Source organism: Neopsephotus bourkii, unplaced genomic scaffold (genome assembly GCF_033783945.1).
Source record: "Neopsephotus bourkii isolate Nb327-2 ecotype Australia unplaced genomic scaffold, CSIRO-AGI_Nbou_v1 NB_1624, whole genome shotgun sequence".
NCBI classification, from domain to species: Eukaryota; Metazoa; Chordata; class Aves; order Psittaciformes; family Psittacidae; genus Neopsephotus; species Neopsephotus bourkii.
Genome location: NW_026902099.1, coordinates 9,314,974 through 9,341,479, shown reverse-complemented (window position 1 = coordinate 9,341,479; position 26,506 = coordinate 9,314,974). Strand labels below are relative to the sequence as shown.

The 26,506-nt window shown below is 36.1% G+C and overlaps 1 protein-coding gene across 9 annotated transcripts in view; it reads right to left on the bottom strand.

Moving 5' to 3' along the window:
- Positions 1-1,290: 1,290 nt before the first annotated feature.
- The window catches only part of CTTNBP2 (cortactin binding protein 2), an 88,314-nt gene continuing 63,098 nt past the window's right edge, over positions 1,291-26,506 (bottom strand). For 3 of the 9 annotated variants that reach the window (XM_061373043.1, XM_061373047.1, XM_061373048.1), the window contains exons 10-23: positions 25,288-25,563; positions 24,406-24,501; positions 23,909-23,988; positions 22,749-22,835; positions 22,566-22,665; positions 18,798-18,950; positions 18,349-18,536; positions 15,213-15,391; positions 11,159-11,364; positions 10,747-10,932; positions 8,907-8,967; positions 7,934-8,066; positions 5,932-6,033; positions 1,291-2,899 (exon numbers count right to left, since the gene is read on the bottom strand). In XM_061373043.1, the coding sequence (XP_061229027.1) occupies positions 2,654-2,899; positions 5,932-6,033; positions 7,934-8,066; positions 8,907-8,967; positions 10,747-10,932; positions 11,159-11,364; positions 15,213-15,391; positions 18,349-18,536; positions 18,798-18,950; positions 22,566-22,665; positions 22,749-22,835; positions 23,909-23,988; positions 24,406-24,501; positions 25,288-25,563 (2,093 nt within the window). In that variant the 3' untranslated portion in view covers positions 1,291-2,653. Of the gene's footprint in view, positions 2,900-3,582; positions 3,855-5,931; positions 6,034-7,933; positions 8,067-8,906; positions 8,968-10,746; positions 10,933-11,158; positions 11,365-12,908; positions 12,987-15,212; positions 15,392-18,348; positions 18,537-18,797; positions 18,951-22,565; positions 22,666-22,748; positions 22,836-23,908; positions 23,989-24,405; positions 24,502-25,287; positions 25,564-26,506 lie in introns of those variants that run through there. The other 6 variants (XM_061373044.1, XR_009728399.1, XM_061373046.1 and 3 more) reach the window with 6 other exon arrangements.

Below are 26,506 nucleotides of genomic sequence, written 5' to 3'. Positions count from 1 at the left end.
GGTGTCACAGTCCTTTGAGCATCTTTGTGTCCCTCCTTTGGACTCAATCCAAGAGGTCCATGTCCTTCTTACGTTGGGGGCCCCAGAGCACGATGCCGTACTCCAACCCAAAATGAGTAGTCAGTATTACAAGCCATGTATGAGGAGCACTGTCTGTGGCATTGCAGAAAGAACCTGAAGATGTAGTGAAACCCTCAGTGCACGACCAGTGCCTTGCCTGACTTCTGCATGATCTGTCACTATCCAAATGAGCAGAGAAGCAGAGAAGCCAGTGTGTTCAGATGCAAACTACTGTATGGCTATATGCATTCACCTTTCGAGGGCAGAACTGATACCGTGTAAGAAGAGAGCTTCACAATTACTACAGAAGATTAGATTCAGTTAAGTGACTGAAAAATAGCATGTGATTGAAGATGTATGAAGATGACAGATGTGCTGAACAGACAGACATGTTAGCAGATAAAGGTTAACCAAGTAAATGATGCAGATGGAGGGAGATTGGGACAGCGGGCTAAAAAGGAGGGCTAAGGGGGGCATTGAAAGGCAATGCTAAATTTAGTGAGAGACCTAACTTTCAAGCATGAACAGAAAGTTACTCTGTCCTCTGCAGATATTCACTCAAAGTATAGCAAAGGTGACTTTTGATTCTCACAGACAATATGCACAGTCTTAAAATACGTCTCAAAATGTGCTTTAGGATGCTGTGCCCAAGATCTTCCCACACAGGAACACACTGCTAAGTTGTGATTTAAATGAGGTCTGACATCTCAAGGTGTATTTTCAATGTAGGACAAACCTAGCTTAGAAGCATGTCAGGACTTTTATTTTCTTTACAGCCATATTTAAAAAAAAAAAAAGCAAAAACAAAAGTATTTATTGCTATTCCCTCACCAGGGAATTCATGCCTGAGCATCTCATACAAGCTACTGCGCCACTGCTCGCACTGGTTCAGGGATCCTGGTTTCTGAGATCCATTGCTCTGCTCTGACCTGCAGCGGTTTGCAGCTGACTTATTCTGTTGAGAACCAACTGCAAAAGTACCATCTAATTTTTCAGCACTAAATTACTGGGAAAAAAAAAAAGAAAATAAAAATTAACCTCTAGAGAAATCACCAGCATTTGTCTTTGTTACTATCACAAAACAAATGGAAGTTTTAATAAAACAGTGGTTACTGAATGGTAAGGCACTTTCTAAATATATTGTGTGGGAAATGATTACAGAAATAATCTACTAATACTCTATACGTATCGAGATAACACACATCCAAACTAACGGACAGAAAGACAATATGCAATACAAAAATTTTATTGACATGAGCTTGGGATGACTGTTCTACATACAAAGGTGAAGCGTTAGGAAACAGTTCAGTAACCCTTTCCTTGTCCAGGCTTAATTTGAGAAAAATGCTACTTTGGGAGTTATAGGCATGACCATGTTACTGTCCACAGCTCTTAAAACCATCCCTGGGTGGCCCATCAGCAGGCACCCAAGTCTGGTCTTTGGAAAACTCTACACTTTCCTCTGCCTACCATAAACCAGGACCTACACATGAGTGTTTCCACATCACTCCATTCACAAGTATGCAACTAGTGACCGTAAAGAGAGACTGGGGAAATACACCCTTCATAGAAACTCTCCCTCCGGGGAACACGAGCTACCTCTGTAGTGGGGGGAAAATGATAAAGACTTTAATTTTAACTGCAACTCAAGTATAATTAATTCCACAGCAATTACATCTTAAATCCACAATAGAAATTGATAATTAATTACATAGTAACTCATGTTATCGCTACTACATTATCTCTGATAATACCGTAGTTAAGCTTGCGCTCAAATTCCTTTTCAGTAAAGTCTGTTTCTGTAAAACACTGTTATTTCTCAGATACTTTCAAAACACTAATGAAGTATATAAAAGTTTACAGTATACAAGAAAAGCTAAAATAAGAAATGATCACATTGTTTTCAGTTTTATCAAAGAGTAAGAGTCTGAGAAAAATAACTTATTGCATTTTAATTTCTCAATCTCTTTCCTTTTTTAAAAGATAAAAGTTATAACGGAAAGCTATGACATTTTAGATGAAGAAAAGATTGGGAGAAACAAAATCACAATTTAGCAGGCAGAGGATGGGGAAATCAAAGTATTCAGTATGGCTTGTAGCTGAAAGTAATTGATCTGCATTTCCAATCATTTTAATTATTGCCACATTCCATTAAGTTTTCAGTAAGTGAAGATAAAAACACGTCTTTAAAATGCATGTACAATAGCATTAAGCCATTGCTGTACATATTGTGCAACTCATCTGAATGCAGTTTAACACGTGAACTTAATAGGATATATTTATGTACAGTATATACACAAACAGAATCCTCTGGTAATACCCCTGAATATTATCAGTTAAATGAGTAATTTTCATAATAAAAGAAGAAAAAAAAAAAACAACTCAAACATCTTTGAAGGTGGCAAAACTGCCCATTTCTGAAGTTTAAATCAATATAGTTTCTAGCTGATTTACACAGAAATAAAACTGTGGTCCTGTACAAACTTTACATTACAGGGAAACAGTTTATTTTAAAAAAATATTTACATATTTGAGTACTTGGTTCTTTGCAATAGAGATTATATGAACACAGAAAATAGTATGGTAGGCAGGTTTATTTATTAGATTTTTCTATTGGTTCTTTTTTGTGCAAATTCCAGATCTCTCGTTTTGTGGTGTTATCTGCCTCTATTTGCCTTGTATTACTGCTGCTGCTTTTTTTAGTATTCTGAGAAGGCTGGGTGACTTTACTTCTAGGAACAGGAAGAAAAGATTTAACTCTTGAAACACCCAACTCTGTCTTTGATTTACTGTTGCTGCTTTCCACAGTTCGACTGCTGCTGAGAGGACGCGTTCCATCCTGTGAACAAAAACACCCATTTTCTATATAAATAATTATTGCCATTTGGGCTGAAAAACAACCAACCAACCCTACCAGCCCTGTAGAACCCATGTTATTTACAACCTTTTGCAGTTTAATGACAGCATCTTACTACCTGGTGAAGAAACTATGTCTCTTTTTTGCTTCTTTGACTGAAAGGAACTATCAACACCTTCAAATGGGGTGTTTGCCACTGAGAAAAAAACTTTAGATTTCCTTCTCAGCTGTTTCAGTTTTAGGAGTGCCCAAATAAAAAATGCATGTACTTTCTTCCATTAGCGTGGAAAAAATGACAGGTGCAGACACAGCTAAAAGGGAAAAATGGAAATGTAGGTAGTTACGAGCAAAAAATTCAGCAGTTACGGCTTGAATAAAGATAACTCATTTTTGTACCAGCAAGGCCATAAATAAAAACAAAATAATTCTGACAAAAGCCAACATTTCAAGAATGGAGGTTGAAATGGTAGTTACATTTTAATTATTTGTGCTAAGTAGCTACAGTCTTAACAATGGGACCATATTCACCCTGCCCAAATTTAGATACCTGAAAATGCCAAAGTCAGGTACGTTGTCACTGTTTGTTCCTTTATCGTCAAACAGAAAAAGGTTAGTTAAGCCATTTTATGATGGTCACTACCATACCTTTCATGAGAGATGCCTACCTTTCCACTGACAGGAAAGGTGAATTGGGACTGTTGGCATCAGCTGAATCCCGATCACCTTCTGGGCAGCAATATTAAAAAGTTCATTTTCACCATTACCATCAGCTACTGATCTTCACGTAAAGGTTGCTGTCATGAGAACAGACTACCCATAGCCACATATTCCTTATTAATTCCTGATTCCATCATTATTATTTTTTTTTTATCCTGGATTAAAGATTTTGCATCTCTTAACAGTTTTCTCTTTCCCCTTCACGTCCTTGAAAGCATTTCTTCTTCCAGCCAATTAAAAAAAATAATTATGGGTGTGTTGCCCTTTGAAGTCATTTGTCTCTTTGCTGTTGGTAAGATCTCTGCTCCTGCAGTACTGCTTTTGTTACCTGCAGAACTCTGTTTACTTTCAGAAAAGAAGGCTTTTCTAATTGCAAACTTTTTCAGACACCAGATTTTGCAGCTGAGTGTTTATCATTGTTACAAACTGCCTCTAAAAAGTTTCACTTTTTCTTGCAAACTGAGACTGTGCTCTTCCAGATTTCTGAGAAATTTGTTGTAGTAATGACTAAATCTAGAACAGATCTAGATTAGATCTCTTTCCCCTCTAACAAAAAGTTGGGTTCTCTTTCCTTCATTTTGGCCAACATTTGTGCACAAAGATACAGGAAATTATATTTTTTTTTATTCTGAATGAAATATTTTGACTAAGTTCTTCAAAAAACTCAAAGGTAGCCAAGCCTGTCTGCCTCCAAAGTCAACAGTTATGCTTTACGTTCTTAAAAGGCATTTTAAAGGAAAAAAAAAAATCACTGGGAAAAACTTACGGTAGGAATGGATAGGTCAGCTGGCTTACCAAATGATCCAGGCATGACCACTATGTGGAGCTCTGTTTTGGAATGTCCAAAGTTAATGTTTAAAGAAATATTCAAAAACAGTATATCTAAACGTGGATCTGCAATGTTAAAACTTTTTCCGTTAGCAGAGACTGTTCCCTGGATTTTAAATAAAATTACAAGAAATATCCCAACATTTTGAATATATGTGTATGAAAAAATACAATGGTGAGGGTAGTGGGACATCTCATCCAACTTCAGCTTTTTTAATGCTTAGGTCTGCAAGTTAAGCTGTTTTCAGGGCTACTTCACTGTACCTGCAGAAAAAATAGACCATCTCTAGAAAACAATGTGTCAGTAAGATAAAAGTGTCTGGACTGGACTCTACATAACCCCTTTCAAGGGAACATAGAGGGCCTAGTGAGGGAACACGGGCAACAGCCTCTGTTCTGGCTGAGGTCAATTGAGCTGTGTGCACAGGGACTCTCTTAATGTTCAAAACCACAGGCAGCCAAAAAGAAAAGAAAGAAAATTTTAACAGAGAAAGCGTAATTTTTGCTTTATTATCCAAAGAATGAAAACTAAATAGGAGGTAATTTCATCTTCAGGTTTAGCAGGGATGTTAGCACCCACAACTAATTATTTCAGTTTGAAAGGATGCCAGTGGACCTGTTAGACCTTCCAGTAGTATTCAGCTTATCTTCCCACTCTGAAACTGCTCTGAAGTTGAAGTTTGTTTACATTGAGACATTTAGTTTGTTTACATTGCCAGTATCACCCAACTTACAACATAGGGTTTCTTGTTTGGTTCTCATAAATAAGATGGCAAAATAAATATATTACAACAAGACAAGTATATTAAAACAAATAGCCAGGTAGAAAAAGAAACTGAATACCCTAAAAAAAATAAATGCTACTCTTCACAAACTCTGGTAATACCATCTCTTCTCAAAATTTCTACCTCTGAGATCAGAGCTTTCACACCAGAGCAGCTCAATTCTACTTAGATAACAACACTTAGGAAAACAGTGGTTTCAAATAATAAATATTTGGGTAACCACTGCAAAATAAATAAATAAAGGTACAAAAATGAACCACAAGCCAGCAATTTTGCATGAAGAATTTTGAAAGGTTTTACGCTTTTGCAAACTTACTGTATAACATTAACTGTGGGTGCTGGAGGGTGAACAATGAACTCAGGTTTTATTTCTCTTAAAAACTGATCCAAATAACATACAATGTCAAAGTAATGTCAACAATACTTGGCCTAGGGAGATGGCTTTATGTAAACATGAAAACTGAAGCAAATACATCCATTGTTTAATGAATCTTTAGTTTCTATTAAGACACATGGAAGAGACTTGGCATGGTATGTTTAGCAAGTTTCCTAAGAAACATGACAGTTTATTCTTGCAATAAACAGGGCCCTGGAACACAAATTCTTTGGATCCAATCAGGAATCCAAATTTTGGAGAAACTCAAGACACCTTCTCTATCCAACTACAAAAATCATTACACTTACCTTTTGTGCTGTTGTTTTATTTGGGTTAGTACCACTTGCTGAAAACACAGGATTGTTCTGGGAGTTACTGAACATCAATAGCTCATCCTTAGAATCTGCAATCTAAAAAAGATAGGAAAATTGTGATTTTTTTAGTTATTCACAGCAGAGATTAAGTTTCAATTTGCCAAATTTGGGAGTCTTTATTTTATTTTTCTATAGTTTCTGTGCAATACAATGCATAAATATCCAAAGAACATGTTAAATATTTTCGCTTTACTCTTGAGTGCATCTGTAGGAAATAAAGGGAGAGATTTCACATCAACCGTTATCAGAGGAAAGTGAAACGTACATTTCCAGAGCAGTACTATTCAGCAGAGCTTAAGGGTAGTTTCCCATTGAATTTTATCTAGCCCCAGGAACATCACAGAAAGGAATGATCCTCTTCTATTCCTCCTGCTATGTGTCTTGCCTATTTTTTTCCATCAGCCCTTGTAACCATCAACACAGAAAGTCTTATCAGCCTTCTCTCTTCACTGAAAACTGGTTATTTATCCTGGGGCAAGCTGATCTGATTCAACTCAGCAACTGCAAAAGTTCTCAATCTAAACATAACAGAGGCAGCAGAAACATATTTGAGTGAAAGGGCAAATCAGAGAGTAGAAGCACTTACTTTGATGGCATCCTGAAATTACATCACATAAAGAAAACATGCAACAGCACCCTCACTTCTGTAAGACTCCACTAGGCAGCTGGCAAATTAACAACAGAAATTCCAGCCATGGATGGTTCCACCCATGATGAGGAAACTGAACAAAAGACAGTGACATCTATCTCCTTCCTTATCTAACCCATATTTCCTTGAATTGTAAACAACAAGCAATTACATTTTAAATGTTATTAAACACAATTTTCAATTGGTTACCATTTCTTTAAGCACATCCCATTCTTTCAAGGATAGCTATGGTAAATCCCTGCTAACTGACTACAGAGGAGCTTGCCAGCTTGGCACATGTGACTCATGCAAGTACTGTAAATACTTTAAACAACCAACCCCAAACAAAACACTATAATAAAGGATCTTATTAAATAGGTTGAAAAAATCTTCCCAAACACAGTATTTCTTTTTTTTTAATAAAAACTTGGTTGACTTCTAAGGATAAACAGAATACTTAATAAAGTAAAACTAATGAAACTGCTGTTCAGGGAGATCCTAGAGGATGTAATTCACAGTCTAACTGGACAATAGCTGAAGACTGACTCCATCTGTGCTTCAAAAGATACCGAACAGCTGCACATCTACTTCTGCTGTGCTAGGAGATAAAAATGAAAAGAAAAAACAGCTGCACCTACAGGGAGAGCTGGATGCTTTTAGTGTAGAAGGAAAAATGAGAGAGATCCACGACTTCACCCTCTGCTCCAACAGGCTTCCCATAACCACCCACAATCCATTCCAGTGTGGAACACAGCCCCAAACCTGAGCTTTGCAAGCATCCCTCACCTTCTTATGCCACTGTTAAAGAAAATGAATTAGGCCAATCCATTCTTTCTTGCTTGGGGAAGCAAAATGCATTTTGCCTACACAGCAGAGGAGTTTTGAGCCAGTTCTGTGATGGCTATTGGGATTACATCAAACAAACCAAATGTGCAATGCATATTAGGAAAAACTTCCTATGTCCTTAAGGCTACAAAATAGTTTCCCAGTGGAAGCAATGATAGCGTGAAAGATAACATGGGGAGCAATAATGCAGCTATTGCCACCTGCGTTTATGAACTTTTAAATTTCAGCCTCCACTGAAAAAGTCTTTGCACGAAAAAATAGTGAAGGTGTAATTTAAAATAATGTATATTAAACTAGAGCACTTACTCTCAAATGTATAATTTATTAGTTGACTTTGGCTTATTCCCAAATAATTATTTTCTTCAGTTCAAGCAGTGCTTGTAAATTAAAAATTAATTTTAAACACATAGCAAACAACTGCATATGGTAATGTAGTAGATTATTTAAAAGCCTTGTGTTTACCTTGCTTATATCAGGCTCAGATTTGCTGGAACACATACTCTGAAGTTCCTGCACAAGATCTACTTCATCATCAGAACCAAGGGACAGTCTCTGCTCCAGATTTAATGTTTTCAATTGATCCTTCTCTGAAGATCTGGTTAAAAAAGAAAAAAAAAAGAAAGAAAGAGAACAATTAAAATTAAGCTATGATACAGAATTTAAGAATAAATAGTATACACACCTGAAAATAGTAATTTCTTTCCAAATCACCTTTACTACCCCAAATTATTCTCTTCATTCTTGTCATGGTTTAAGCTAAACCCAGGACAATTCTGAAATTTAACAAAGGATTCTTCTGCCTACTCTCTCCAAAGATTCTCCTCTTTTTAAGGTGAAGCAATCAATTTTATCCCACTCTCCTTTTTGAACTTCATTCTAAACACTTAAAAAAACCCTGGCATACTGGAAGCATAAATATTCTATGCTCTCTGTGCTTGAAGATCCAAGGCTTCATATTGAAGTTTCAAATGCAGTTCCCTCTGGCTAATTCATACACTTTCTTAGAGAAACTCTGTATCATTTAGACTAAAATGCATGCACTATACCATCGTGAATTGCCATTCAATAAGATGAATGAGCCAGAGGAGTTTTTATAATATATTGCCAGGTGAGAAAAGCATATGGGTGGCTTTTCATGGCACAGTAACTGTTACATAATATTCTCAAATCACAGGCTATTCTGTTATATATGAAAAAAAAAATGCAGTGCTGCAAGGTTTGAGTTACAGAAATAGATTCTAAAATTATATCAAAATTATTTTCTCTCAGAAGTTAAAATTAAAAAGGATTCCTTTCTTCAGAACCAAACCTTTGGAACCAAAACATTAACAAATACAAATTCTTCATATATGTGTTATAATATGCAGGCTTACAACATAATTTTATCATCTTTCTTGTTTGCTAAATGTTATAAATACCAGAAACCAAAACTTACTTGGTGTCGAGAGAAGCTCTTTTCTTACGGTTTGGTTGCAATATAGTCTTGGATTTTATACCTGCACAAAAGAGAGATTGACTTATTCGTGTGTTATCATGTACACTGATTTCTTTATCCTAAAATCGGCAATAAACTGGAAAAATGGGTTACTATTTACTGCCTAATTATATCAATAGAGTCTGTCAAAGATCAGAATACATCCCCTGAAACTGCTCAGAGTAGGATTAGGAACTGCTCAATTGGCAAACAGGGCATGAATTGCCAAAGCTTTTGTAGAAGACAGACCATTAAGTTTCTGTGTGAGGCAGCTGAACCACCTTTATTGGTTCTCTCAAAGAGAAATCACTTGTCAACAGGAAAAGACTTACATTTGCTTCATTTATGTAAAATCAAACAACTTACCTTTGGAAACAGGAACAACATTTGATTCTGACAGTCAGAAATGGAAGGCTACTGAAATTAAATTCACCTTTTTTTTTTTAACTTATATTCACATATATTAACTGAACTCCAAAAACACTTTCAGGAACAATATACTGTATCAAACATCCTACTTTAGGTTGTGTTCATCTGATATCTTAAATCCTCTTAGTGAGATTAGATAAATTCACAATTCAGAGAACCAGCAAGCAAAATCAGGACATTAAGCTACATTTCAGAAAAAGCAGACTTCTTTCTGAACAACAGCCAAAGAAATGAATAGCTCAATTTAACATTACAAAGTACCAAGTATTACAAAGCATCAAGTATTTCAGTCTTTTCTATATGAAGTAACTGAGGCTAGAATCACTGTTTCTAAAGTGTATGTGAGGAAGCCTCTAAATCCCATCCTAACTCTCCTCTCTGAAGGAGTTACCTTCATTTTCTGAAAGCAAAACAAGTAACTTGTTTTTGTCCTCTATGAGTTTTTCCTTGTTTATATTGCATTCAGTTATGGTATTCCTATGTTGTTCTTCTAGACAGATGTGTACTTCTAGAATAATGATATGCTGCTTCTGTACATACCCAGACATTATCCCAGTGTGGGTAAACTGCTTATTAGATGGCGTATGATCTTGAGTTGAAAAGACATTTCAAAAGTGTCAGTGACTAAGGTAACTTGCAAAGCCATACACATGCATAGACTGAGTCATATAAAGCCTTCTTTAGCAAGCAGCATGCTGAAAATGACGTAGGAACTTCCTGAAGGCATTACAGTACCTGTTACTACAGAGTTTTTTTTGCAATTAAAGTGAAAATCAAACATAAATCTTTTATTTAAAACCAAAAATCTCCTCCTCCCACTACAGGGCTTCTAGATTATTCAACTCATTTTATCTAGTAAGATTGAGCAAGGGAAGCATGATCTGAGGATGCATGTATTTGTTTATTTTCACATGGATTCAGACAATAGTCATAATTGTAGTAAAGCTATAAAGCACATGTAAAAACAACCCCAAATGTAGCATACTGAAACTAGGTGCAGAACTAAGGAGAAACTTTCTCTCATCAGGTGTTGGGGAAAAGACTGATAGAGAAATGTTCCATGCAGTATGAGGTGGAACCAGTCCTCGCTTTCCCATCATCTTAGCCAAAGCCTATCTCAATATCAGACAATGGGAAGGGCATTAGAACAAACAAACAAACAAACAAACAAAAATAAATTAGTTAGGATACCTCATAGCCACAAAGAAATATTTTTTTTGAGGAAAAAGTAAACAATTTTTTATTGGTAAACATAAACATGAGTGTTATTTAACTGAGAATTTTTAATCCACAATATAGAAGAAAAGTTAAGATTCATACCTATGCAGCTTAATGCCCCACACCTTTCAGAATTCAAAATATAAGGCTTTACCTTCAGTATGTGTCTCCTGCTTATTCCATGACTGAGAGGATAAATGGCCCGACTTTTTGCGAGGACTGGTGCTCACTTTTCTCCAAGAAGTATTCTCACCTCTTTTCTTAGTACAATTTTTGTAGCTTGAAACAACGGATAAAGGAAAATTTCCTCCCTTAAAATCTGCTATATAATTATCTAGCTCTGAAACAAAAGTATAACAATGTTAAGAAGAACTGACTGTTGAATATGGCTCTTCCTTAACTACCTTATCCAACTACTTAGTTTAGCAACTGGAAATGCTTTTAACCACATGCCTCCCATCATTACTACAGTCATGTTTTGCGCAAGTTTTGAAAAGGAATTGAAAAGTTAAAAGCCCCACTTTGGCCATATACAACTGCTTGCCTTTTAGACAGTTCATTGTTACCTGTTCTGGGTAGAGGACAGCCATGCAGAACAGCTTTATTTAGCAAGATACTGAGAGCAGCTTTAACAACAGCCTGTTGACCTTGGCTAGGATTTTTTTTGGCCATTACTTGTCCTGGTACAGATGATCTTTTCACAGAGGCTCTGGAGAGTATTGCTTCTTGAACTCTGGGAGCTATCACAGCATTCCATAATTTGGACATCCACCTGTAGGCACACAAATAATCCCTCAACTTCAGAGACAATTATCAAACCCCAAGATTTTATACTTTGGATAACATAGAAGATTTTGCATTTTCACAAATCACATACATTTTGGACTTAATAATGTACCTTATGTCAGAGAGGAACTGATTTTATTAAAGGTAGAGTTTACTTGTTTCTTTTATATTAAATTATTTGACCCTTCAGGTTGTTTTGGCAAACTATTTACCATCTGAGGCTTTGCCTCCTTCAGATAAGGACTATAAAACACCCTTTTCATTTTAAGGCTAACAGAAAGGATGTTCCAGAAAGATGTGTGTTTATGTATATACAAAAAAAAGGCCCTTTCACCTTTGCCAGTGCATGGAGAAGTTTCTGTGCCTGCAGGTGTTCATTCATAGCCTACTTGCTGCCAGCGTGAGAAAAAGGAGGTATTCAGTTATGACTGCACCCTTTCCAGTATTCCTCCATTTCAAAACTTGTCCAGTTTACAGGACTTTTCTATTCATACAGCTGCCTTGCTCTCACTCTCCTTTTGTTTATTTGATCTATGATGAACTCTGTTTCCAGGATGCTGTGGGTTTTCCAGATAGCCTGGTTTAGAGATTCTGTCTGATTACAAGAATTTGATTCAAAAGGACATGGTTCTTCTGGGATTTTTGCTTTTCTAAGGGAGAAATATTATGTTGTTTTTAGCACAGAAGTGAAAAATTTGTGTTAGGTAATAAATAAATGCTATTTTTTACAGCTTATAGTTCTCAAGGGATAAAGGCTACGAGTTTCAGACTTAGGGCTTGGCTCACATCTATAACAGACACTGAAGCAATCTTTTTTAGATCAAATCCAACTTTTTTTTGTTATAGCCTCTTATGGGAGGTAGATGGTAGGAGGGTTTATTTAGAAGAAATTATAACTATAATTCTGTGCTTCTGCTCTGCAGAAATCCATTCTAAAAAGTGAAGGCTAAACTGTCAGTTTGACTTAAACAAACCGTTTTGTTGTATACACTGATACACAAAAAACATCTTATTATCCAACAGATTTTTATTATTTATTTATTTTTTAGTTAGAATGCATAAATTATTTGATAGATGTATTTCTGGTTGGTTATGAAGCATAAGATTGAGCTTCTATGATGTATAAATATGCTACAAATGCTGGTATAAGCTTGATAAAAGTTAATTACTTAAAAAAAATGATACAGTTGTTAAAATAAGATGTAAAATGCATACTGGAGATGGTCCTTGAGGCTTTCTTAGCATAATACTATAGATACCATTTCATATAGATACAGCCTGCATCTGCTAGCAGAGTTAAGCTACCAAAATAAACAATTGCTTTAGTTTTAGTAATAAAGAACTCTGTTTCTGCTTGTGTAAGCTTTTGACATTTTGCAGTTCTATTCTATTTGCAATACTATTTCTATTTTGTAACAGAAATGGTCAGAAACGAATGCTGCAAAAATAAAATTGATTGAGCCCATTCTAAGCTAACAGTTAATAATTGATGGACTGTACAATGTCGTCTTGTCTAAATAAAATTCCAACCTGGTTTGGGCTCATCTCGATCAAGTCCCCAGTTGATACTTGCGAAAGGTAGAGCACACTCCTGCCCCTGGAAAAGAGCTGTAAAGTGAAACTCTTTCCTGTTGGAACATCATCTTTAATTCCCTACATCAAAACTGAGAAAAAATGGAGCTAAAATTTTCCTCATTTATTCACTCTACTCTCCAAACCATGGGAAGCTACATGAAATAGCACACAGCAGGAAACAATTTCCTGTCATGCCTTCTCTCCCCTTCCCGGCCGCCTGCTTCTGCCACTTGCCTCATGCTAACACTCAGCCCATAACAAACCCAGACTGTAGATAGCTGTTTACTGTCTTAATGAATTAAGCTGGCTCAGTGAAGCTTTAACAAATGCCAAAAGCAGCAGAATAGCACAGCGGAGAGAAGGGGCAAGAGGACAGGAGCAGTTAATTAGACTGAAATATTAGCAACCAGTGAGCTGCTAATTACAGCTATTTATTGCTAGTTATGTGACCACACTGTTAGTCATCATGCTGTTAAACTAAAAGTGTCCAGTAAGTGCTCTCTGGAGCTGTGCTTTCTAATTGTTTATTAGTGGACAAAAAAATCAGATTAAAATGAAAACTCAAATGGCATACCACTACTCTAGAAGGTTGTGCCCAAAATAAAGCATTGTGAATCCAGTCAAAGTTACACATAGAAGAAATCCAAACTCAAAATGCATTATTAAGGTGTCTACGGAACAGTTTTTCTGTCCTCTACTAATGCCATTGCAATAAATAAATGATTAAGACATTTCACAGGACATGATTCAAAAGGGAGGAACAAGATAGATGCATGGTATAATTTACTCTTTTTTATTTCACAGCACCCACAAAATTTCAAGTCAATGTTACATCCACATTAGATGGATTAGATTTAGTCTTTGATAATTACTCTGGATATTAGATAATCTGCCTTTAAAAAAAATACAGAACATGAACAAGCAAAATGTTCCAAGTTCTGTAGACAGAACAAAAGATAAAAAACCCACTGGGTATGCTAAGCAAAGGACCCTGTAAGAAAGTCAGCAGAAACCAGTACAAGAGAGAAAAGTCAGACAAGGAAGAGAAGTGGCAATTCAGGAGGAAACTACGAAGCAGGATGAGAAAAGTAATGCCTCATCTCTAGAAACCAATGTTATTATTGGAATTCTGAATAATTTTGAATATTAGGGGCTCATTAGAATCATAGAAACATAGAATAGTTAGGGTTGGAAAGGTCTAGTTCCAACCCCCCTGCCATGGGCAGGGACACCTCACACTAAACCATGCCACCCAAAGCTCCATCCAACCTGGCCTTGAACACTGCCAGGGATGGAGCATTCACAACTTCCTTGGGCAACCCATTCCAGTGCCTCACCACCCTTACAGTAAAGAAGTCCTTCCTTATATCCAATCTAAACTTCCCCTGTTTAACTTTTAACCTGTTACCCTATCACTACAGTCCCTAATGAATAGTCCACCCCCAGCATCCCTATAGGCCCCCTTCAGATACTGGAAGGCTGCTATGAGGTCTCCATGCAGCCTTCTCCAGGCTGAACAGCCCCAACTATCCAATACAGCTAAGCAACATCTTAGCATGCAATTAATCTATTTTAAAATTCTGTAACTATTTCTTGTATCACTTGCTAGCATTTGCAGGAAAGTTGGAATGTGAGCAGATGCTTGTGAAATCGTAGGCAAGAAGAGACAAAATTTTCATCATTCTTCTTTTATTCTAATGGTAATTTAACCATGTGTATATATCTGCATTATTTACTATGCTAATACATCTGTAAAACTGCACGTATGTTTAAAAATGATACCAGTATTAAAAAGAGTTCGAAACCATTCTCCAAATTTCCCACATCTGTAACTTTAAAAGGAAACTTTATCAAATTCTGATGCTCAGAATTGTAGAATTTTATTTTGGTCTGTTCACTAATGAACAGCTTTCTTTACAATGCTCTCTTGAAATGAAGAACAAAACCTTTAAAGGGTTGAGGAATATTAGCCATTGCAATACAAGTAATACTGAGCAACCTGTGTGTGTCAGAAAATAACTGAAAGATCACAACAGGACTGACTTTTAACCAGTGTTAGGCACCTAGTTCACACTTGTGCCCTTCCAAATTACCCTTCCAGTCATTAAATATGAAATAAAAATTTAGAAATTTCAATTTCCACTAAAATACTTTCAGGATTATTCAGTCAGGTGGAGTTTGGCAGAAACATAACTACTACATTTGTAATAAGTATTTAGTTGGCATTGAACAGTGTCAAACAGGAAACAGCAATCTTACTTCACTGTCACTTGGCCATGCCCTGGCACCACTGGACAAGAGAAGAAATGTTTTGGCCCCATAAGTGCTTCAGGAGCTCCTAGACGCGATAAGCAAGAGTTCAGCTGGTGCCAAACAGCAAGAATCCAGTCTATGATCTTGCACACAGGATCACACGGAGGAGGTACTTTGCCTCTGAACTGCAGGGAGAAAAGATGTTTGACATAAGGCCTCTGTTGCAAACACTTTTCCTTGAAAATCCAGGAAGGCCTATTTGTTTTTTCTTTTCCTGCTATATTGCCATTAAATAAATCAGGAACAGTCAAAAGCTGGTCAGACCTTTTTATAGAGTATACTGAAGTTTTCTTGTATTAAAACTTATTTCCGCAACTAGACTTTAAAAGATACCTCGTTATGCATAAATTGACATGCCTCTACTTTTTGTGGGAAACTGAGGCACAAATTTGTCAGCAGTGCTTTTTCTATGGTGTTTAGGATTACAAGAGATACCTACCATATCCTCTGCAATGTATGTGATATACAATTAAGGCGTATAAACATACAATCACACTGAAAATGAAGGTCTGATCCAGGCATGACCTCAGTGGATTTCCATATTGATTTTAGATTTAGCAGCAATGAAGGAAGATGCCTTCCTCTAAGACTCACATTTTTCAGTATGCCTTGTTAAAGGCAAATTATTTTGTGCCAGAAAAATCTTCTATTTCATCTGACTCCAAATTACAGTCTTCATCATCCTAATCCTAGGATTATCCTCTGGAACAGTTTGAATTAAAGGAAGCATTAAAAGATGCACTAGAGATAGTATTTGCTAGCACTAAAGCCAGAGCTTCTTGACAAGAGTCTACACATAAACAAGTTAAAGTTCATATAGAAAAAAAAACATTTAAATTTTTACAATATATCCTAATAGTTCAAAATAAGGGCAAAAGAGCTTTTCAGCTGAAAACAATATTAAGGCACAAACAAGGTATCAGAATACAGAGCAATGATCTCCGAAATAGTATTTTTGTGTTAAAACAATAAATAAGCTTTTACTTTCCTTTAGATTTTTATAAGACATTAATCTTCCTTTTATTTTTTACTTTGAAACACATTATTTCAAGCCCCACACCAACCCACATTTGAGTTTGCATTTAGGCCATGTTTGTATTTAGAAAAAAAAAAAAATCTACTGGCACACTGGGCATTTTCATTCCTTATTTAAGTGGGGAAGACAGAGGAAGAAGCATGCTTTTGTTTGGGGATTTTTTGTGTTTTTGGTTTTTTGTTGTTTTTTTTTTTCTCCAAATGGCCACGATCTGCATATATGCTTTAGCAGTAACAAATTAAAGGAGATTACCACCCAAATTAGTTCAACTTCAGTCAGAGGTACCAACCTATTACATTGCTAAACTCTAACCTGTGAGACTAAGGAGTGCTTTTAAGCCTAAATAAAACAGCCTGAAAATGACAGCTGTTACCTGTGCTGCAAGTCTTGGTAGGCAAAGCAGTCTGGCAGAATAAATTTGACCCTGCCTTTGCCTGTGAACAAGTCAGAATACCACTGCTTCTGGGATTGTATGCATTGCCGTATTTCTTGGCTTTATGCTCAGCTGAAGACAGTCCTTCTCTTTGATCTTGAATGATCTATGATCAAAGTTTTTCTGTCCTTTTATAAAGGGGCTTAGATCATGATATTCTCCAGTGTAGGCTTGAGGATATGATCTCTTTCCTTACAAGGACGGAGGAGAATTCTGCTACACGCTATTATTGCACTGTCCTCTGGCTTATACCTCATTCCAGCACTATAGTTTAACTGCAAGATACCAGCTTCTACCACTTGTCTATAGACAACTGTGACCCTCCCCATCCTTTCCAAGGATTCTGGAAACTATTCATACACTCAACCAGACAACCATTCATAGCAGTTCCAGCTTACTATGCCTGTAGGGATCCAAAGATTTAAAGTGCACGTGGAAAAAAAGGAAACAATCTTTCACACAGAAAAAAGTACTTATAATAACTATGCACCTGAAAAAAGTAACCTAAGTAATCTATTAAGAGTTTTCATTGATATATTTCACAATTCTTTTTTTATATTCTGTATTCATGCTCTTGCTATTAAAGAGTACCTAGGTTTCTAGATTTCCTCATTGAAATGTGCAGTTACTGCACATTTCCTCTTCAGGATCTCTTTGAAACAGTAAGCTTTCATAGATGAGAACTGTGGCACAGGGTACAGGAGATGACATTCCCAAGAATAAGCAAGACACATACAGCTGAACACTCAAAACCAACAGTAGGTCTGTTGTCTCACACTGAGACTCTTTAATACTGATAGCTTTTTCTATTCCTAGAACAATCTCCCATTTTAAGCCTGCTCAAAACTCTGCTGCCAAAATTATTTTCCTTTGCAGCTGCTTCAATTAAATTCCCCTTCCCAGCATCTAACACTGCCTGACTGTCTGCAGTAGCTGATATCACACCGGAAAGGTTTTCTTCCAACTAACTTTCAGGATTCCAGAATTCTGCTTTTGCCCACATCTCTGTTTTCATTTCGCATCCTCCATTTATTTATTCATCTTAAAAACAGACTTCCCATCTTTATTTTTGTTTGGAATTTTGTTCCAGCTTCAGTAGGCCTTTTAGCTCAAAACAACTTCCCTACTGATATATTCTTATGCCTCTTTCCTCTTCGATTTGAAAATCATAAAACTTCTTTTTGCTGTTTAAAATTTAGACAATACACACAGTACATAAACTATCTTATTTTACATATATAAAAAAAATTTCTCAAGAAAGGAATTTATTTTTGCTGAGCAGATTCTTGTTATCTGAACAGATTCTTACTATCATGTAAGAGATAAAGGAGAGGAGACAAAAGAATTACTGAAGGATATTTTCATACAGTGGATAAACAAGTATCCACTGTGCCATTATTTGCAGCCAACTTGAGTGTTTATGCTAATCAGCCATGGCCACACACCTTCTTAAATGAGGCCAAGCACAACATTTACACAGAATCTATCTTCCCAGAAGTATATTTTTCCTGAAACAACTTGGTTATCTGCTCAGCTTTTGACATTACCACTGTACATATTATTTCACAGACCTGGTGATGAACAAAATTGCTAAAACACATTAAAGTTCTTACCTTATTTATAACTTTTCTTCTTAAAAATCTTTGAAGCAAACCACGCATTGGTTCCCCATCCCACCTAAGTTGAACCCAACGAAAATGCTGCTGAACCAGCAGGTCAGAGCCATGAAGATGACACTTTGCGATTGTCCCCAGTAAAAAGCAGTTCTTATGAAAGTAAAAGGCACCAGAAACTCCATTTGCTAAAAAAGAACCATAAACCATTTTACTGAAATATTCAAAGCTTTAGCACAATTTCACAGAAAAGCAAGAAACAGTGACAGAAAGAAAACAGCCACCATAAATTAGCCTTAAAACTTGCTATATTTGGTTAAGAACAGCTATTTGCTATAAAATTAAAACCTGAATAAATTGTATTTTTCTGTTGTTCCCTTGTTTGCCATGTATTATAATACAGCTGTATTGTAGTAAAAACATTTCTCCATCCCAAATTCTTTAAATACCTCTTTGAATAATGCAAGGATTTTCCGAACTCCGATTCTCAAGAGGTGCCAGAAAATCTCCTAGTAATTCAGACAAAGAAGCTCTCTCCAAATTTTCTAAAATCACAATAGTTGTCTTGCTTACAGGAGGCTGTTTAACTGGGACCAGACAAGCTGAAATATAAAAATCCCATTAACGTCTACTTATGAAAATTGACTTTTACTTATATATACAGCTTTTACTGCTACTAATGCGACACAGGATTTTTATTTTATTTTTTGCCTTTTAACTTGTTCACAGATGCAAACAGACTGCATAAGATGTTCAAAACTGGAAGCATAAAAATCAAACAATGGAAAGAATATCATACTGTACAGTAAGAAAATAATTGAAAGCTAATATTAAAATATATTCCTGAAATGGCTATCATGGGATCTTCATAGACAGGAAGTATTTCAGCACATTGAAAATAAATATAACACAAAAGATAGCAAAGACCTCTGAAAACATTTATTTAATTTGCTGTAAGACATCTTAAACTTTTAACATGTACTCTTTATACTATATAGTGATGAAAGAGTTCAGAATATTCCACATTTGTAAGAAACTTAATCCAATAGTATCCTGGGATGCACTGGGAGGAGCCTGCTGGCTGAGGGATGTAATTCTCCCCCTCTGCTCAACCCTGCTGAAGCCAAATCTGGAGTATTGTGTCCAGTTCTGGGCTCCTCAGTACAAGAAAGATAAGCAGCTACTGGAAAAGGTCCACAGAGGGCCACAAGGATGATCAGGGATCTGAAGCATCTTTCTTATGAGAGATTATGGCAGCTGGGCCTGTTTAGTCTAGAGAAGAGAAGACTGAGAGGGGATCATATTAATGCATATAAGTATCTGAAAGGCAGGTGCCAGGAGGATGGTGCCAGACTCTTTTCAGTGTTGCGCAGTGACAGGACAAGAAGCAGTGGCCATAAATTAAAACACAAGAAGTTTCACCTCAACTTGAAGAACCTCTTTACACAGGTAGAGCAACGAACAGGTTGTCCAGGGAGGCTGTGGAGTCTCTCTTTCTGGAGACATTCGAAACCTGCTTGGATGTGTTCCTGTGTAACCTGCTCTAGGTGGCCCTGCCTTGGCAGGGGGGTTGGACTGGATGATCTCCAGAGGTCGCTTCCAGCCCTAATGATTCTGTGATTCTATAAGATTGCTTTTTTCTTTGCTACTATCCTCTCTTCAAAAATTTTTTCAATATCTTTAAGAATCACCCAAGTAATCAGAGCTAGTCTGAGGCACAAACAGCAGTGCCTGAGCTTAATAGGCATAAAATTTTTTTACATATTTATGTGTGTATATATATATGCATGTATGCATATATATACACATAATTTTTTCACATTTCAGGTATTTTCCTTTATTTTTCCTGACTTTAACATCTTCTTGCCTAAAGATACAGCGTTTACAGGTCTTCCTGTAAAACTAAATCCCAGGTGAATGCTTCTGTAATACAAGTATTAAACAAAACACTGGTTGTGAGTACATTGTGTCTTGCATTGTTTCATAACTTTTTGAGGGTAGTACTAAAGATGGTCATTAAGTAAAATGATGAGTAATAAGGCAAAACTTAGAGAAACTCACTGTAGCTGCTGACTGCTATGTATTAGCTTATTATTGCTAATTATTATTGCAGATTCCTGAATGTTACTGCCCTGTTTTACTAAGAGGATATAGCTGGATGGCAGGATGGATGGAACCATTTAGAGAGAGGAGGGTGTTCTCCTAGGAGAGAAGTTGTGGCAGAAAAATGGGTCAAAAAGCAGGCAGAAAAATGAGAGACTCTACCAGCAGCACAAGGCTGAAACGCAAGCACAGGCTATTAAGAGAAGTGTGGCTGACACAAAGTAAAGCATCCAAAAGCTTTCATAAGTGGCTAGTAAATAAACCAGACTAGGAATGATTTTCTTGCCTGCAGGCCAGACACCAAAGCCTAACTGACTTTTGACTAAACTTCTCTTCTCCTCTCCCAGCAATGTGATGGCACTGAAAATGACATGTGGAATAATCACTGACACAAGCTGTGCTCCAAACTGTGACCAGGATTTCCTGGGGAAAAAAATGACCTACACTGAGGTTACACTGGGAAGTATGCTAACAAACAGAACATAGCACTGCACACAGTTGTACAAGCCCATGAGGTGGCTCTGCTTTTGTTCAAGAGCACAGATTTTGTCGAGGTTGCAACCAAGAAAGCCAATGAAAGCTCCAGGATGAAAGCATACTTGAAAAATATGCCCCACACTGCAAATGCACAGCAGGTAGAAATCAGCATTCAGTCTCACTCACTGAATTGTATTTTTTCTATTCAAAAGTTAGTAATTCTAGTTTGTTTGAATAAAACATTCGTTTATGAGATTGGTAACCCTCTTGGTATTCCTGATCCGCCCATACTGAGAAGGAAAAATGTAGGGGCTGATTCTCTCAAAGCTCTGGCTGTCTCAAAGTTTCACCACGGCAGCACATGAGAATGCATCCAGAGGTGTTGCACTGGTGCAATCAAAACTGGTCTCATTTCAAATGCCTAAAGCCCACCCTCTTTCAATCCAGACAATGAAACATGTAAATTACAGTTCCTGGAACACCAGGCTATCCCAAGCAATAATGACATTTATCCCTTTTATTTTTAATGTGAATGACCATATTGCATAACTAAAGTTAAAATCCTAGAGCTGTAGAAGAGGCCATAGTAATAAAAAGAAAACTCCCAGATTTTTGAGTGAAAACGAAGTCTTGCTACCAAAGTTAGATTCAAATTACATTGCTAATTTTTGTCAACAAAAATCCCCCAAACTAAACACTCATTAAAAAAAAAAAAAAAAAAAAGAAGAAAGCTGTAAAGGGATGAAAGCAGCTACATATCCGAGAATTGCTTGCAAACAGCAAAACTGTATTTGAGCCAAATTAATTTAAACAATACCAGAGAAAAGGAAGCATATCACACAACTGACCCATGTGCCCCCATTTTTCTGATTCTACATTTAATTTGCTCATTTTCAAGGTCATTCATCTTTGGCTACATTGTCCTTTTTTGCCCCTCTTCCCAATCATTCATCATGAATTTACACAGGTACAGCCTACTGACCACTCTGAGAATGCTTTATTGTGGAGCACCCAAGTAACAGGACTTTAATCTACAGGTAGCTATTCACATCTATTAAGATAAAACTTTTGATTTCAACGGAAATTCAACTTCGTCCTGTAGTAATGGTCAGAATACTCATATGCAGTAAAATTTGTCTGTTCAGGTGACAAAATTTGGCTCAGATCCACACAAATATCCAGTAAACAAGCATATATCAAAAGCAAGTGGTCTGACTTTTAAAGAACTCCTTCACTGTAATAATTATAGCTTACGTTTTCATATCTTTTTCTTAAAAAATATAACAGCTATAGTAAAAGGCAACAATAGATCTTTATTTCTGATTCAGTAGATCTGAACCACAGCACATAGCGTTTAAAGGCTCACAAAGGGAAAAAGAAATGAGCAAAAAATATTAAGAACTATTCATTTTACTTAAATGTCATGAACTTTTGACAGAGCTCCCTATTGGACTGTCACACTTACTTCTACCTCAATTTAGACTCTGATTATTCTGCATTATTCTCCAAGCACCTGGAAAACTATGGGTTCTGTTAAGACATGCCACCATGCAGAAGATTTTAATATTTTCCTTTACTTTGTACCATTAAAAACTTTCCTAAAATTACCAAAACCAGTCCTGCTGAAATAACCTTACCACTGCTGATGAACAGTTCTGCAAGCTGCTCCTTAGAGAAACCAGCATCCACTTCAACTTTAACGATTTCACATGGGGATCCTGCAGCCACTTGTTTTTGCTGTGTTGAAAATTTATAGATTTGGTGAAATGGTGCAAACTCTAATTTATGAACTAATTAAATGTATTTGCCTGTGTTAATACCTTCATGCAGGCTGCTATCTGATATGCTATATAGTCTTGCAAACTTCCTTCTGGACCATGGAAAATGACATTACGATATTGTTCAACCTACAGACAGAAAATAAATTATTCTTGAAAGTTCACGTTTGGTTTGGGTTTTTTTTACCTACATGAGACAGTCGGCATCTAACAGACAAAATTCTTTGGTTTGCACTACTGGAGTTAATAATCCTTACTATATTAGTTCCAAAATAGGCAATATTTTCATACATCTTGGAAACATATTGATAAATTTAGATCCTTATTTGTAAAACCACATGAAAAGGTAATTTTTCTTTCTAACAATCATTAAATCTTGAAACATTCATGTAGGAAGGATGACTTTTGGAATCACTGAATCAAAATAGATAAACCAGAATGATGTTAAAATCAGAGTAGATTAATTTGCTCCTAACTTAAGGACTTACACTATGGACTTTATTTCCAATTCAAATGGGATCATGTTAACAATACTGCGGAATAAAAATGATTTAATCTATCTTAAGTGTAAAATTATTACTAAAAAGTCAGTAACAGCATAAAATCGTATCTTTGTGCAATATCGGTGAATGCAGCAGCAATCTGTGGCACGTAACTGTTCTAACAACATAAAATACTAACCAAGGACACTGCAGAAATTACGCTGATTTAAAATTAATTCTGATTTGACTAGCAATGTTAAACAAATGCGCTATGAAAGTTAACTCATATTATCCAATCATCCTTACATTTTTAGGAATTAAATAAATTGTAAGAGTTACAGGAGATATATATGTTAGTAATAAAATTCAAGTCTCAAATAATTGTTTACATGAATCTTACTCTAATTTACTTTCCCCTCAAAAAGCAAAATAAAATAATTTTAGAAAGAAGTAAGCTATCTCAGAGCTTTTAATACTTTTTCTTAAGCAGTTCAATGAATTAGATGGCAGCTATTTGAAGAAGTTAACACCCTCACATGACTAAATTTCTTGGGGTAAGATTTAGGGGGATCTTTATTTTAAAATAAAAGCTTTCATCCCATTCATATTTTAGAAGTCTTGACATTCTTTCACAGAGTAGACAACTTTTTCAGTCAACAGTATTATAGAAGTATTTTCATGTACAAATAGTGTGCAGAGAGAGGATAGCCTAGCACTTACCAGGCGGAGGTAATTCTGAAGTGTCTGAAGACGGATCATAGATGCATAAGTCACACTATTCAGGCAGCCTTCCTGAGGTCCTTTGTAAAGAGACATACAAGTAACTTCTACAAATCTCTCATGTTTATAAGCACATATGATGGATACATACGCTTTCCATGCAGTATTCTACAGTGATGTCCTAAAACTGCATGCTCTGCAAATTAAAATGATTTATCTAGCAACACAGATTCATGAGTATCCATGACATAAGTAAAATGGACACTACTACACAACCGAAAAAGGTTGTAGGGCATATACGGGCCAGCATATTTTCTAAATGTTGTAGACATTTTCAAATCTAGTTAAACAATTAATTGGACATGATATTTCTGAGGATCAAGCAAGAGGATCAAACAACACTGAAAAACAAACCCAGTAGTGAATGCTTTTCAAATTACATATTTCATATGGACTGTCTTGACATTCAAACCTGAAAATCATTAATTGACAATTACCAAACAAAAACACTGTGATATGCTCAGCTCTGTTGTTCTTCAAAAAGTCCCATGGTGGTTGGGAAAAAATCTGACCTCTTGACCATGAAATGTTTCCTGTTAAAAAGAAAAAAAGAGATATTCCTTGTATCTATATGAAGTGTCTTATGCTCAAGCATATTCACTTGCTCACAAAGAGTTCCATGCATTAAATCATACTATTATTTGATACGACTGAGGATAATAATGTTTTCTGCCAACTGAGACACAAGTCTAATAGTTAGCCTGTCTGCTATTTATCTTTAATGCAAATTAAAGTAAAATAAGATTATTTGCCCGGTGTAATATGAACAGGGTTTTTTTTTAGGGTGATAGGTAGAGGGGGGAAGAGGATTCAAGATGAGGCACATGAATTTTCAGAATCCTACACAACTACTACTATTACTACCATGTTTTGGCTAATTTCTCATTATTTTAAAGATTTGTGTGTTTTACCTTGATAAGTGAAGTTAAATAAAGCACTAGTAGTTCTGTTCTACCTATGCTGAGGATTTACAGTCTGGATTTACTGTACATCCTGCATGTACTGTAAAGACATAGTGTGGGCCTTGCTTTGAATTGCTTTGTTTCATTCTCTCTCTTCTGGATTACTAAATTGAATAAAGGACAAGCTAACATAGGGCCTCATGGTACCCAAGGTGATTAATGAATTGTATCAGACACAACTAAAAGTAAAGAATTATTTCATGCCAGCACTGTTCAAAGTTTCATAACTAGTATTGGTATTTCTTAGTCTAAGCTTTAAAACACCCAGAAATCTAAAGATATTTTTATCTTATTTACAAGATTTCACAAATTCAAGAAAACCCCCATTTTTTTTTCTTATTATACCAATATTGATACCTAGTTTGACAGATAATATACTGCTTGCACTGAGGCCAATGTTCGATTCTGCAGCACTACTGAATGACAGGTCATCTAGGCTCCTCCATCCATCAGAAGCAATTACTTGGAAATGGTTTGTCACTGCCTGACTCACTGCCTTTGAAAAATCATCCCATGATGTCTGTTTGCGGATATTTAAAGCACATATTGTGTTTTCTGTATCAAATTCTTCTGTACCACAATGGGCTGGTTCAATGCCACTGACTGAAATCCTTACAGGTACGTTAAGAGCATCTGTTGAAAAACAAAAAACAAGAATGTAAAACTCAGTTAGAAAAAAGTCCTATTATTAAAGACCAATAGCATGTAATATTGCAAATAAAAGCTACAAAAGAACTCCTTCTACAGAAAAGCAAATGGTAAAGAGCACACAGATCACCACCATCAAATCGGAGCAGTGATGACAAACAGAGGTATCCATCTTTTTTACATTACAAAAAAAATCAGTATTATGCTTAAACAACAGGAAGCAAGACATAACTTAATCTTTTATTTCCCTTTTACAGACTAATTTCTTTATTATAAATAAAGACATATGGCAGGTAGTCGTAATGATTCAGTTTATTGTGGTTGTGCACATTTTTATTATCAACGCAGAAAGCACTTTACTGGCACTGGTGCACAAGTGGAAAACAGCTGAGCCAAATGTCTTTAAATAAAAAGCTAAGAGGTAAAACAGAACATTCACTTGGAAGCGTGTATTTGATTTGCTGTAAGGTAAATTGACAAAATATTAAAAAAGAAAGTACAAAATTTACATGCACATTCTAGAAAAAGAAAGTTTTCTTAAATCTTGTTTTTTTGAAAAATGAAACACAACAGAAGCAGCAGTCTGAATCATTTAGATGACTAAAAGTTAAAATGAAACTATCTTCTAACTTTAATGCCAAAACAGTACCTTTCAGAAATTTTCCAATATTAAAAATAAGTGCATCACAAAAAGTTATCAGCTCATTATGAAATCTTGCAACATCAGCTTTGCTTTTGAGTTCGGAAGTCAAGTCTTCTGCTGATACAAACCAATGAAGCATTTCTGATGTCAGAAAAGCTCTGATTTAAACCCAGTAGCCTACCATAGGGAAAAGATTACTCAAAGGCACCCTTCTGGATGAGGGACTGTGAGGAATGTATCAAAGGCTTGCCCTTCCGAGAGCTGGATCTCAGGGAAATGAGCAAC